Source organism: Scomber scombrus, chromosome 12 (assembly GCF_963691925.1).
Source record: "Scomber scombrus chromosome 12, fScoSco1.1, whole genome shotgun sequence".
In the NCBI taxonomy this organism is placed as follows: domain Eukaryota; kingdom Metazoa; phylum Chordata; class Actinopteri; order Scombriformes; family Scombridae; genus Scomber; species Scomber scombrus.
Genome location: NC_084981.1, coordinates 9,452,248 through 9,467,790, shown reverse-complemented (window position 1 = coordinate 9,467,790; position 15,543 = coordinate 9,452,248). Strand labels below are relative to the sequence as shown.

The 15,543-nt window shown below is 39.4% G+C and overlaps 1 protein-coding gene across 1 annotated transcript; it reads right to left on the bottom strand.

The window, feature by feature from the left end:
- Positions 1 to 3,192: 3,192 nt before the first annotated feature.
- LOC133992006 (guanine nucleotide-binding protein G(I)/G(S)/G(O) subunit gamma-4) lies at positions 3,193 to 13,929 on the bottom strand. The gene is made up of 2 exons (XM_062430649.1): positions 13,831 to 13,929; positions 3,193 to 3,321 (listed from the first exon to the last, which is right to left on the bottom strand). The coding sequence occupies exons 1-2, from the start codon at positions 13,927 to 13,929 to the stop codon at positions 3,193 to 3,195; spliced, it is 228 nt and encodes a 75-aa protein (XP_062286633.1).
- Between the last annotated feature and the right edge of the window lie 1,614 nt (positions 13,930 to 15,543).

Here is a 15,543-nt window from a genome sequence, read left to right as displayed (position 1 = left end):
CAATGATTTAGTTCTCTCTCTGCAACATTATTCATTTGAAAGGAAAAGGCTATTCATAGCATGTTCAGGGTTTCGTGCAACACATCTCTGCTGCTGATACCTAGCCTCGCCTATCCTACTGTGTTGTTTATGTTTTACACTCTGACAAAGCTTATTTATATGTTGAAACCTACTTATGCTCTGCTGACACTACTTTCTCTGAATCTATATAGATTTCTTTTTATCCTATTTGGTCTCAGTTGAGAACTGCGAGTGCCTACTACACAATACTAAGAGCAGTTTCTTTAAATTTCTAATTTTAGTTTGTGGTATCTAAAACTCATATCTTTCTCTGTAGTACCTGGACATTTTCTTCAGTTAAAAGCTTTTTCCCTTATCCGACTGGAGGGGTCTAAGAACAGAGGATGCTGCAAAGCCCTTTGGGACAAATATGTAATTTTGAGCTCTATAATTAAATTGACTTACTTGGAATGAATGTACATAACAATCCACATTAAAGCTGTGCTGAGGATTAAATTAATTACATCATTTTCCTTTGGGGTTGGAATGGAAAAATCAATAGGTGATTCTTGCATTTGCCTTATTGATGCCATTAAGTGTCCATTTGGTACAATCACATTTCATAACTTTATAACTTATGTTGAATATTATAGCAACCCATCAAGTTGATTACTTTGTATACTCAAACTTATTTGGCCAAAAAACCTCTGATCTATGATCATTAAACCTTAAAGTACAATGTAATAGAGTCTGAAAGGCATTTTAAAATAAACCAATATCAGCCAAAATTGAAGAAAGTGGTCTTTTCAGTCTACTCTAATACATGCACACACATGAAATATCTGCAACACACAATTTCAATATTGACATCAGCAACCTAAATTATCATTGAGGTCACTCTTCATTCAACCTGCAGAGCTGGCTTTTTTGCAATGACTATAGTGTAGAAGGCAAACTGGCTGCAGCTGAATTGAATCACAACACATGAACGGTGCATCCAGATGGCCTGTGGTTCAGTTCAGCCACAGGAGGTCTCCACCACACGCCAGAATATCACGCTCCTCTCCGATTTGCAGTGGCCTTTTTATGATACCAGTGTGATCACACAGACTGTATCTCAAAATGTCAGTGCGAGACAGGAGGCAGAAATATTGAAGACACAGCACATTTGGGTTGCCGTTTTCCTTTAATTCATTTTATCCATCAAAAGGATTTACAAAGCCTGCTAATTAAATGCTATTTTTTTCTCCAAAACGATTATACCATTCATGAATACAGCTGCACATATCCGTACTCCAATGAGATTATCATGTGCAGAGTAGCACCCAGAAAGTCAATGAAGAGGCAATATTTCATATCATAATAGTTCTCTCTTATAGATAGAAATAAATCCATGCAATATTCATCTCTAGCCGTTATATTTCTTGTTTCAGATTTGGCACCATCCTTCAGATGAGGTCAGTGAGAGCGCCCTGAGGTTAATCTCAGGTTTTCAGAAAGGAAATAAAGACAATTTATCATCCTGAAAACAGTTTGAAAAGATTCCAATAGTTTGTGTTGGTGACAGTCCAGTGTCAGAGTTTAATTCCTAATGCGATGGCTATTCAAGTACCAAGAGGAAATTACTTTTTAATTTTACAGAAATTACGATGCAAAAAGCCTGAACCACCGAAGGGATCATAATATGTAAACCGACCCTTATCATTATTTTTAAAAAATATTCAGATAGTATCAATAGTTGCATGATTTATAAATGTTTTTTCTCCTAAGTATCATACAAGCTTAGTAGCACTACACGTCATGTAGCTGTCAGTGCTGTGCAACAAATATTCAATTATACTACTGATAATAACAATATTAATAACGATCATAACAATTCATCGTAAAAATTAGCAAATGCTATTTAACTACCATGTAAGGGAAATGTTTCGACAGTGTGCTTTTCTTCCAAATCAAACAAAAAGAAAAAGTCTGTGGGACTACTGTGTGAAGATTACACCGCTCGCACAGAAACTGGCACTGAAACATACTGTACACTCTAAAAGACCGACGGCCCCTCGGAAACAGAGGAGGCCGTCAAAAAGGAGCAGAGAAACATGCAGGCCTCTGGTTTGGCATTAATGTCAAAGGCCTTGCCATTCACTCTAGGACAGGCAAAAAGAATCAGGCCCAGGAAACATGCCCAGAAAACAAATGAGACTGTTAAGGAAATAAGAGGAGAATATATCCTGCAACTTGTAAAAATATTCCAGTTGGGGTGCTGCAGGATTAAGTGAAAGTGTCTCTGATCTGAAGTGTATATGCACAGTAAATCAAACAGAAGAGCAAAGGTAGAATGCATTAGAGTGGGCTTGGAAAGGAGACGGCAGATTCATAAATAATTTTTTGACTTAAGGGTTGTTTGCACAGTGATAACCCTGAAGAACTCATCTCGCTGTTGAAACATTAGCTCTGCACCCTTCAATAAATAGACTATTTATTTATTTGCAACAGAACTGATTTGCGGCCGTCTCATTCTTATTACGAGTGTGGATTGCACACCCTGAAATAATTTACTATGTGAGATAAGGTTGCCTTTTCCGGCTGTAATCTGAATCTGACTGTTCACGCTACTGAAATGAGCGGGTTAATTGTGGGTGACTGTGGATGCAAATTGAAATTGAAGCCACTAGTAAGGGAAGTATCACATTTTAGTGGTGCTTTCAGTGAGTGTTGCTACAAATAGTCCAACCTGCACACTGAAAGCATTAGAAAACTAACTGAAATGATGTTCAAGCTAATACAAAGATTAATGTTTTCTATTCAGATAAAGGGAAAGGGGAATAAATGTTTAAAAAACTTGAAGACACTGGGCAAATTTCTGTTTCCTGAGGCATTTTAAGATCTAGCACGATAAAAGAAAAAAAAAAAAAAAAAAACATCTCTCATCTCATTAAGCACTGAGCAAGGCTGTTCTCTAATAACAAAGCAATAACAAACCTATTTAACAAGACATGATACGCTCACTGGACTGCCAGTTTGGTAGCTGACTCCCCCATAACCTTCAGCCACCGGGACAGAGCTGACCAACAACAGAGTGTCCACCTGGCAAAACTCAACTCAACGCCTACAGCCAGTAGCTTCAGGTGTGGTGAAGACAGAAGAAGTCAGGCAACGCCATGCCTGCACCTTAACAGCTCTACCAGCAGGTCATCAGAGGATGGTGCAGAAGAACTTCTTCTCCCGGAAAGGGTTCTCGGAGGCGGGGACGGGCACGATGAGAGGGTCCTCACGTATGTGAGCGTCGCAGTACGCCATCAGGTCTGCAGCTGCTTTGGATACCTGAAATGTTGAGACAAGGGAGAAGGGACACACATACAGTAGGTGATCAGACTTTTATTGACTATTACAAAATAACAAGAGGTTAACATGTATGTCTAACAGAGATGCCACATTTGCCTAAAGTGTATTTTTTAGACTTACAATGGCAAAGCTGCATCCATCCATTTATAATGTGCCTTAAAAATACTACATCTACATGTAAAAGAAATGTATCCAATTGCAGCACATTGAAATGGAAATGAATAATCATGGTCTCTACCCTTTACTGAGAGGGTGTTTTAATGAAAGACAAAATTAGATTTGGAGAAAATGTTCCTTAAGATAGAGGCAGCATGGATTTGCAAACTGGTTGCTTTAAGCCCACGAGGGTTTAAGCCAATGTAACCTTTAAAATAAGAAATAATATAACCTTCTTTTTACAAATGAATAGTTGAATTTATAAGCACTAAAACCCATCCTTGCTCAGTCCAATACGCTCAGGAGATAAACTGCTACAGCCTTACTTGGTCTCATATGAGCAGTGGCTAATGTTTGCAAACTTGAGATATTTTGCTGTGTAAGTCTTCACCGACTTTATGACTCTTCTTTAATTGTGCTACAGTTGTTTTAGCATTACATTATACCCTCATTGCCACTTGAGTCCAGCAAAGCTTTAAAGCTTCACTTTAAAGCCTTTTTATGTAGAGTCCACTGGATTTTATATGCTCTGAAAAATGTACACAATATGAGTTAAATTTAATAGAGGGTGTAAAAGCCAACTGTAAATTGACTAAAAATGGAAGATATTTGAATAGAATAGAATTTGTGATGTGTTTAAGTAAATATTGAATTAATGAGTAAATATTATATATTGTTAAAAAATAATCTAACAAGATGATAGGGGTTTTGTTTTATATACTTGGTGATGATTATGCATCAATAAGTCACATGAATAATTGACTGACTGTAAGAAAAACCACAAACAACTTCAGAAGCCGCCCTGATGAAAGCAAAATAGGCTGAAAGTCTTAGTGAATAATCAATGATGTAATGAAGTTTAAATTTGATGGTCTGCAGCTAACTGTGTGCTCTGCTCTCAAAGTTGCAAAATGTTTGTGGGAGTTAAACAAGCACCAGATGAGACTTGTCCACAACCAGAGTATGTTTTTATTGTGTATTGTTTGTGCTTGTCAGTGCCTGTGGCGACTGCACTGATGCCTGTTACTTCTGCCTCAGGCAAGAGAAATAGATGGCTCATGGAGATGAGTGACGGGTGTTGAGGCGGGACTTTGACCAGCTGAAGGAAATGAAGGTGGGAGTAACAACACATTTACTGCCTCAAGGTGAAAAGTTGCATATCCTCGCCTTCAAAGTCAAATGGTGACTATAAATTTGACAAGAGTGCTGAGACTGTATTGGAGGTGAATGTAGGTTTCCACTTGGGGGCCTGAGTGGGAGGTTACGGCAAGGGAGGTCGCAAATGGAGAGCAGAGGAGCAGCTGCATCCGTGGGACGGCGAGGGCTCGGGGATCTGCATGGAGGACAGAGCCATCTGATCTCCTGCCTGCCACTTCACCTCACCTACTGCTGCCCTCACAAGAGAGTACAACTCACAAAGTATGTCATGCTGGATATCTGTATCAGTCTTTAACATGATGAATACGTTTACTGTCTCACAGCATATAATGATAACATGTCTAAACGACTGTTGAGTCACAACGAATGCTGAGATGTCTAGATTTTAGAAAGGAACAAACAAGTCACTTTTTAACCAACTTTCAATGTCAAAATATGCAGTAATTTAACTAATTAAAACGAAAATATGTTTACTTACTAACTCCAACTTTAAAAGTCAACTCAGTGATTTTCAACCTAGGAGGTCCCCAGACAAAAATTTGGTGTCACAAGATGATTAAACAACACATCCTCATAATGAGACAATCACATAGGTCAATTGTTCCTGTGCTCCAGAACGACCCACAGGAGCGTTTTATAATATACTGCCTCTATCAGTAGTAATCATAGAAAATAATGTTTATGGTGACAGTGCTGTGGTTAAAGTCTGGTTGGAATGGAGATGGAAATTTGTCACCCTATAATGACATCATCTTAACTGCAGCACTTCCCTGTGTCATAATAACTAAGACGGTTAGATGGTCTAAACGTAACTGTGTTGTTTCTTTAGCCACCTGAATTTTTGACCTATACTGTTGCTTTTCTTGTGAGGAAGGGCTGTGACTAAAAGTAAAGAGATAGAATTTCTGTTACACTGTTGATTTTTTTTCTGCCTTTTCTCAAATTTTTAGATTTATTCCCGTGAAATACTGGATGCTTTCACCTTTTTGGAGCCTCTAAAAACCCTTCGAATGAAAGAATCTGAGAAAGAGAAATCACTTGTGTTGAACTTTTCATAGTTCTCGTCCACACTGAGGCTGTAACCTGTGATGAGGGGTCACAAAGAGACAGTTTAATTTCACGGGGTCACAAGCCTCAAGCTACCTCATGCTGTACCAGTAAATGTTAAAAAACAAATACCAGCACACACTTTCGACTCATCACTTTCGTCTTATACTTCCCTGGCTCTCTTCTTCCGATATCTCAATGCTTCAAATTTGGAATAATCCTTTCCCAACACCAGTTTAAACAGTAAATACTGTCCTATGCTGTTTCACTTGGGCTTTTAAATACATGTTTTTCATCCTGTTCCCTCTTTTGGAAACACCAAAGTGGAACTTCAAAACCAAAGAGCGACCAGCAGTGCCACACATTTAATTCCCAAAGCATGAAAATGACAAAGCTGTATTATCCCGCACAGCAGGCCTGGATTAGCACAGTATGGCGAGCAAGGGTGGCCACACTTGAAGTGCCCCCCCTCCCACTTTACACATTCAAAGTGAACTTATGAGTATAAAGACCATGAACTTATTGCTAAAGCACAGGCTAAACACACAACAAAAACACCTAACGTTATGGTTACACATGCAAACTAGTTCTTACACTGATGGTCCAATCTGAATGCAACTCACATCCCAATGCAAGTATCATTATTTTCATCATAAATGGCCCTCATGAGGACTACATGCAAAACCATTACAGAGTATATCTAAATAAATCATTACACATATATATTGAATCAGGCGAGCCCATAATGTGTCTCACAAGCAGCCATTTCAACAACTGAATGATCACAGAGCGCCAGTTGAGGTGATGGGAAGGTTTAAGGAACAGCACATAGAGGCAATGTATTAGTGTGTAGGCTATTAGAAATGATGGTGGTCTTGTTATTCTGTTGCTTTCAGAAAAAGAAATTAAAAGGAGTGAAAACAGATTTAGGCCTACATTTTTCATTTTTTTCATATTGATGCCCCCGAGCACAGCAAATGGGGCACTCACCCGATGTGATATATGGATAATCTAACCTGGCTGCATGGTTACCTCTCTGCATGATCCTGTTGGCTCTCTGCTATAACTACCTACCTTCATCTAGGTCTTGCATCTTTATTATTTATGTAAGCTCCACACCACCTGCGCTGTAGGTCTGTTGTTCCAATTCCTCAGTTGCTGAGAAAGTCAATAAATGACTGAAATACACTTCTCACTCATATTTCAGAAAACACAGGTGACATTTCCTCTGCTCGCTTTAACAAGAGCTAACTTCCAAAAACACTTCTCAGCACTGTAAGAACTCCGAGCACTGCTGGAAAATCAATAAGAAAAGAAATGTCAAATTAACAGCGGGTGTTATTACATGCACACCACTGATATGAATATTTGGGATACTATGATGACTCAGGTAAACACCTATTCTGAATTCATTAATTCAGAAGAGATAACATGCCTTACATGGCTGATTATTTTAGCTGCATATTTGTATTTATTCAACACTTTCTCTCTCTAAATGACCTAATTCAGTCACACTAACCACAGTATCCAAGACTGCACAAAGCTGGAATATCAACAAAGCCTTTAACTGCAATGCAAATAAACAGCTTAATTATTCTCATAATCAAAGTAAATGCAATAATTACATTATCGTGCGACTGCAGACTGATTTTTTCTGCAGACAACGGGAGCCCCACAGGACAAAAAGTGGTATTGCACAGTCTGGCCCAGACTGGCTGTAATTACACTGCAGCCCCATGATGGAAGGAGAGTCCTTCTAATTAGCACAGATCGCATTCCTTTGGTTGATTGAGCAATTAATGAGAATGTGGTGATCCTTCAATCAGCAGCACAGAGACTGCTCTTGTCACTGATACACACTCTCCCTCGTCAGATCCCTTAATTAAATTTAAAGGATCGCCAGACATGGCCAACTGTCTGTTTTCTCCTTTTTTTCTCCTCTGTACTTTTCTCCGCTTTCATTTACAGCCACTTTATACTTCGGCGGCTCTTTGTTTGGGGCTGTTAATAAAGAATTACTTGGATCTCCCCATCTGATGTGCCAAGTGGTCATTAAAGCACAAACAGCTGCCTACCTATCAATCACCCAGCAGCAAAAGATGAGTTATAACAATACAGCTGTGAAATCATGCTGCAGCTAAAGCTTTTTTTCTCCCATCTAAGGAGTTATTTTTTCCACCTTTGAATTAGCAAAAATCTAACACAGACACCTAAAATATAATATTTATAACAGCCTAAGGTCTAATGTAGCCTTCTGTCTTAATCAGTGCAAACTTTTTCCCCCCACTTAAAGCATTCTAATATTCAAGCATTCATATATTTCTTTGAACATTATTACAGCTAATCATTTGTTGAAAACTGTGAGCACTAATACAAAGAGCATAATTATACGAGAGCCCTGCACCTCTTGTACCACATATTACGTAGAAATGTCATCATGGTGTGGTGAAAACCAACCTTTAGTAATGTAATGCTTTACTTAAACCCAAGAATTATACATTCTTTTGGTCTGACGAAACCCTTTCAAGACCCTTTGAAAAAAACTCAAGCTGAGAAATAAGCCTGTTTGTCCCCCTGAGAAAAAATAATCCAAGCTGGTTATGAACAGTTTTGTTACTGACAAGTTTAAAGTTTGGTGGTAAATGAGGTTTTCACTACAGAGCAGAGACGCGACACTTTGTAGCCAAATGAGACTGCAGAGGTCAATTATTTAGAGAGCTTAAATTTTCTTTCAGATACAGATCAGCTGTGGCAGTTCACATTAATTTATATTCATGTCTGATGTGTCCTCATCCATAAAATACAAAGGTGACACAAAATAAACAGGTCGAATCTAGTCAGACACCTTTGAACTGAACACTTCTCAGCTCATTAATGGTGTCACCTTAACATAATTTTACATGTTGTTCTGCTTAAAAAACAAACTGGAAATGCAATAATGTAAAAATACATCATTTCTGGTGCACAAAAAATGTCTTTGATACTGCTGTCCTGTTGGCACCATCATGCCTGTGCAATATCCAAATAATAACAGATGATAAAAGGTCACCTCTGTCACCTCAACATTAAAAATGACAAACATTTTAAAAATTCCTAAATGTTTCTATGCTGCATTCATGTTGCAAAAAAACATAAGCTGCAATCCATAACATAAAAACCACCTGTTTTCTGCCTGTAGAATATTCGTTAGTAGTTTAACAGTCAAATCAAATGAATGGACACTGAGCCCAGACAAGTGACACCATATATAAACACAGTGTACAGCTCCTATTTCATTAGCCAAGTACATTTTATTCATAGAGCCAAAAATCCCAAATCTGTGTCAAAGCATCATCAGGACTGTATGACAGTTAGAGTTAATACTGGATTTCCTGCAGATGTGCAATAATGGGGATGGTGGTTTTTCATGGATTATGGCTGTCAGAAATATCTCTGACTCACAATCAGAGGTGTCGTGCCCATTTAATTAGGGGGCAGGTGCACTCTAAAATATAATAAAAGATTAAATGATTTAACTAAAAGTGTTTCAATTAGCCTTTATAAAAAAGTCACTTTTCTGTATGTTTTTATTTGTAGTATCTACTACTCTCTAATTAGAGCTTCAGAAATTCCCTATTTTAAGTGACTTATGCATGAATGATTTAACTATAACCTACAAATAAATTTGTTTGGCTTGTTGTCCTTTGCTATTTTTAGTAGGTAAGTTTATTAATTTGATCAAAACAGATATGCAGCAGTGAAATGTGTCCTACAAAGCAGGCGATGGACATAAGGAGATTTTTTTACAGAGTTAAAGAAGAGTTCATTAGTGTAACGCTAAGTAAAACAGCAGCTACAGTTTGTGAGCTTTTGTTACGTGCTTAATTTTAAAAGGATGGTGAAGTCATGACCTGCCTACTCTTTCTATGACTTGATTGTACTCTTTTGTCTTTGTTGCTTGGGTCCGTCAGGTTTAGGCATGCGGAGTGCGATTGGTTAGGGTGAGAGTAAGAATATCAGGGTGAGCCAATCAGAGGCAGAGCACTGTGAAAAATCAATGTTGCTGGCTAGCTAACCAGCTAACGTTTTCACTAACATTTACTTGCTCAATATTTGCCAATAAATGCGATGTATTGTTAATACAGACAGGGGACAAATTAAAGGAAAAACCAACATAAAGGATCTTAGTAAGGTGTTTGGCCACCATATGCCGCTTGAACAGCTTCAGTGCATCTTGGCATTGATTCTATAGTCTCTGAACTCCACTGGAGTGATAAACACCATCATTCCCAAAGATATCCCCTCATTTGGTGGAGAGAGCAATCTAACACATTGGTCCAAAATCTCACAGGTGTTCAATTGGGTTAACATCTGGTGACTGTAAAGGCCATAGCATATGATTCACATCATTTGCATACTCATCAAACCGTTCAGTGACCCCTGGTGTGGTGCCCTCGTGGATGGAGGCACTGACATCTTGGAAGAGACCACTCCCATCAGGACAGAAATGTTTTATCATAGGGTAAAGATGATCACTCAGAACCTTGTATTTATTTGCAGTGACCCTTTCCTCTAACAAGGGACAAGTGGACCCAGACCATGTCACCAAAATGCTCCCCACAGCATAACAGAGGCACTAGATCCTCTCCCTGTAGGAGTCAAGCATTCAGACCTGTACCCGTTTTTCCTCTAATTTTCCCCCCGTCTGTTGGTGTCATTCAATTTTAGCTGTGGTTAGTTACTGACAAGTCTTTGGTCATAAACACAGAAGCCAAAGCAGATAATTACCGGTAACGACGTGGTTGATTGTGAACATTAACATATGCATGGTGGGAGTGTGCCACCTCAGAAAAATGGATTGCCTGACACCTCCGCTCACAGTTACAACTATCAGGCTGATGGAAAAAACAGTGAACGGTTTTCTCCCACTTGGCCACTCATAATGGCAGTGAATGAAAAGAAATGAAAGCTATGACTGTACTGTTATAGCCCTTGTCTTTACTCATACACCACAGGCTGCAGGAGCATCCCGGTCTCCTGGGGAATTGAAGACACTACCCATGTAATCCCAATATCCTTGGTCCAACTGATTTATGTAATATACAGCAATCCACAAACACAGAGATAAATCACATTATTTCACTTGTGTTGAAACAGGAAATATAGTAGATTCATCCAAAATGTTGAAAACTTCACTTTTGCCCAACAGAAGCACTCCATTAACATAGTACCAACATAAAAATGTTACAGCTACTATTATTAAGATTTGATTTGAACTCAGTTTACTGCTAGTAATAGTTTATATATATATATATATATATATATATATATATATATATATATATATATATATATATATATATATAGTATTTGTCTTATATTACATTTCTATATCCACAAGAGCTACATCGCAAACTATATTAAAATAATGTTTTGTATGCTTCAGATCCGTGGTGATCTATGAGTCACATGATGGGCTGATGGACTGTAAGGAAACCCTCACTGACCCTCACTAGCCTGCTGAAAACAAGCCGAAACTCTTGAGAATAACACATGGCGTGCAACATGTTTTCATCTCGACAGATTTGCACTAATGCTCACACCTGATGTCTACAGCTTTAATGCGTGTCCACAAAGTTAGAAATGATTCAGAAAGTCGAAACAAATTGAGGCAAATTGGGCCAGTCGTGTTCTCATAGAGCTCAGAGTTGAAGGAATGTGATTATACAAACTGGAGTAAGACTTGTCTGGGCAACAGTCAGTGGAAAAAATAATAACTGAAACGTCTTGATTGCTACAATAACTGATGATAATGAGGATGTCAAACCCAACTTTTCTAATGTAAAAAAATATGTAAATATCTCAAACAAAATGAAAACAAAACATTGAGCCAAAAAGTCAACTGTTGGGTCAAATCACAATACATCTTCTAAACCCTGATTACAAGTCTGGGATAATCACTTGTTTTTTAAGCAGAGAGGGTTTTTTCCTTGTAAGCGGCCTTTGTTGTGCTGAGTAGGGATGATGTTGTGTGGCAGGCTTCCAGCCCCGGCTTCATATAATGCTGAGCGAACAGCCTCGGGGCTGTGGGGCAATCATTCCCCGAGCACATGAGCAGCATACCGAATGAGATGATGACACGACCTCTTAAGTTGCTCAAGAAGTTGTTCGTGAAATAATGTTGAGAAGAGTTACTCCAGAAACACTTTAATGAAAAATATGGTGGTGAAACATAATGCAGTAAGAACAACGGCCTCTAGAAATGGATCTAATATTGACTGAAGGCTGTCAGAAGGTGGAACAACATAGAAATCTATTTACAGAAACAACATTGTGATATTTTAAATCAACACTGACCTCAATGAGCTCAGTCATAAAAAGCATATAGGACTCAAAAGTCAATATTTAACCAGGTACTGTTCGATAAGGACACACTCTTTATCACTACTCTTCACAATACCAGCCTGGTGGAGCTGCAAGAGGAGATGTGTATCAGGAATATAATTATTACTTAACTGAACACTGGCTAATTTAAATGATCAAATTATCTTTGAACTGGCGACCTCGAGCTCACGAGCCTTCAAAGACAAAAATCAGTTGACCCAAATTGGAAGAAAATTAATGTCAGAAGTGGTCAACGGTGATTGTAGCCAACCAGGCGATACTGGGGTTTCCCAGCTGTGCACAGTTGAGAGACACTGACAGTGTGGGGCTTTCAAGGTGAACTAAGGCTTCATGGGATGCCTGTCAGAAGATGTTTGTCCTCAACTAAGCTGAGGAGCTTTGATTTTATAGTCAGTCACAGTTGTCTGTTGGATAACTTTACTCTACAAGAATTGTAGTTTACAGAACAGAGAATCCATTGAGGACAAAAATGAGATGATGGTGATGGATTATTGCTACCATATCTGCCCCTAACCCCAACCCCAACCCCAACCCCAACCCCAAACCTAACCCTACCCCTACCCCTAGCCCTAACCCTAATCCTGTGCATGGCCTTTGTAATGCACTAAATCTCCAAAAGTGTATGGTGTACAATGTCATGACACCTGCACATGTAGCTTCTCACAGAAGAGACTGCCAAAAACCAAGAATCTTTTTAGGAAGCGAAGAAGAAGAAGAAATTCTCCCTGATGCAAAGTAAAAGAGAAAGGCTGGCAATATTCTATATTTCTCTCATTGTCAACAAATCTCATGAAAAGACCACAGCCATCAATGTGTCAGTCCGTTTCTTAATACTTGTCCCAGGCTCAATGGATCCCACTGGGCGTAACCCTTAAAAAACGGGTCACACATTTATAATTTCACTTTAAAACAAGGCTCAGTAGTTTTCCAAAACATCTGGGCATTTAACAAATGTAGTGCTGTATTGAATATTTACAGCAGCAGAACGGTATATGTGGGGGTTCACTCTAAATAAACTGTGTGTCCATCTTCAAGGGACGAGAATGGCAGTCTAGCACAGAGAAGTAAGCTACTGTATATCAGGCTAAAGCTAACCAAGAAACACTTGTTAGAAGGATCAATTCATCATTGGGCGCTGGAATAGCTCTTCTCACTCAAGATGTGATGTTTTTGGTCTTCTAGCAGCTCTGCATTGTGTCTTGAATTTGGTGATCATCCCCAACAGGAAACAGTTTCAGTGTTTTTAGCAGTTCAGTGAAATAAATCATTATTTTCCTTCGTTTTTTTTTCTCAAGTGTTAGAATAACAAGTCTTGACAGCCAAGTGTGCCTGTGTTGCCAACTGTAGAAAGCAGACATATTTTTTTGTGTTTTGTTCAGTTGGAAAATGAACAAAAATTAAATATGTGCTAGAAGCTTGAAGACTGTCAGTCATGAAAAGAAAGCTATTGTACTGCTCTGAACCTCCTGCTACAGTGTGTCTGTCCAACATCGACATGATACAGCTTATTACATGTAGGATTATTCATGTTAAGCTTTTACATTTAACCCAACTGTGACACCAGTGATAATCTTTCATCTAATAAGTCATAAGTCATTTTGTTCTAAACCAACTAACAGAGCTTGCAGTTGAGTTTTACCTTCCCGTGCACATAACTCACATCCTACACTATTCAATCATAATGAATCACACGTGGAAAAATGTGCTTACGGACACACAGGTGCACTAAAAAGCTCTCCGTACCTTTATCCTATCCATGCAGGCCTCCATCTTCAGCTGCTCCACAGCTTTCCTGGCATGGGAGATGCTGGCTGTGCTGTTGTTGGCGATACCGTCTTTCATGGTGCTCCTGTGATGCCAAACAGAGACACAAAGGGGGACACATAGAGTCAATGAACAGCACATTAAATCCAGAAAGCAGCAGCCCCCCTGGCGATGTCTATGCCCCCCTTGGAGCAGCCATTCTCTGCCACAACCTCTTTTTTCTTTTAAAAAGGACCCATTTTGTCAGAGAGAATCTGTTTTACAGCAGCCAAGCTCCATTTTAACTGAAGAAAGAGCTTAAAAGCCGGCAGCTGGACAACGCTTTGTCATCTTTCAATCAGCACTCATGCAAGATTATTCTTCCTTTTTTTATTGGTCAGGTTATTCTTCACGTTAACAGGAGTGATTGTTGAGGCAGGAAGGATTAAAGCACACAAACACACCTCCTTGGAGCTCGTGTTTTGCTTAAGGGCACTCCAGCAGACATTTTGGGGGGGTTTATATAGCTTCCTCTGAATTAGCAGTTTTACACCTGCATCTTTACCTCTTCTGCCCCAGATCCAGCAGACAGGAGGACCACCATCCTCACCTTCATCCCCTCAACTTTCTCCACACAATGTGCATCACTGCACCTGCACTGCATTTCATCTGCTCCACTGCTGCAACCAGCCTGGATGCAAATCTATCTAATGACTAAACCTTGCTCTCATTTTAGGCCCCCTTTGACCCCCCCTCACTGCTCCTGAAGTGTCCCACTTTGGCAGCCACAGCTAGAAAAGAAAAGACCCCTGAACGCAGTTGTGTTTTTACAAATCATGTGCATGAAAAATATGACTGACTGACTGAAGGTGGGGTGCAGCTGAATCAGTTCACACTCAGTGAGGGGCTTTTTTCTTATTGCATCGATTTGTTTATTTATTTCATTTTCATCGCTCCAAGCCGAATTTAACTGAACATACACTGATAATATGAGCCAGATGTTTTTGTAAAAAAGGGGGATGCAGACTGTAATTTTTTTTTTTCCAATCCCACCCTTCGTGCATGCTCTAAAGCCAATTTATGGCTTTTAATCACAGCCTCGTAGGAAGCTATCAGGCCTTTTCCATTAAAGGTTTCCCCTCGATTCGTCCACTCACACGGTTGATTTAGGGGACTGTAACAGTGTCTGTGCCGTTTTATCCTAATGTAACGACGCTAATTGTTCTGTCAAACAAGGGAGACTCCTATTTCTAAAGGGGATTAAATTGTGGACACACCGTGCGAGCTGCGGCCCTGGTTAGAGCAGAAAAACAGCAAACCACACACATCAGGAAGAAAAAATGCTATTCATGAAGGGATGATCATAATTAAATACATCTTCAGGTTTCACTTCATTGCTCGGCTATGTGCAGATTAATGTAGGCTACAGCCGCCGACCTACCTGCAATGTGCCAATGGTTTTCCAATTTGGAGAATTCCGGGTTGACTCCACCCAACACACAGGCAAAAAAAAAGGATCAGTCAAATATCAAATGATAAGAGGAAATCCCAGCCTCGTTTCGGTCTGGACTGAATCCGAGGAGGTGAATCCTGACGTTTTAATTTCGCCTCTACGGCTGGCTCAGTGTGAGTCGTGCGTATTCCGTGTAGGAAGATGAGATCCAGGCGGCGAGGTCTTGGTGAGCACCACGGCTGGACTTGGAGAGATGTTAC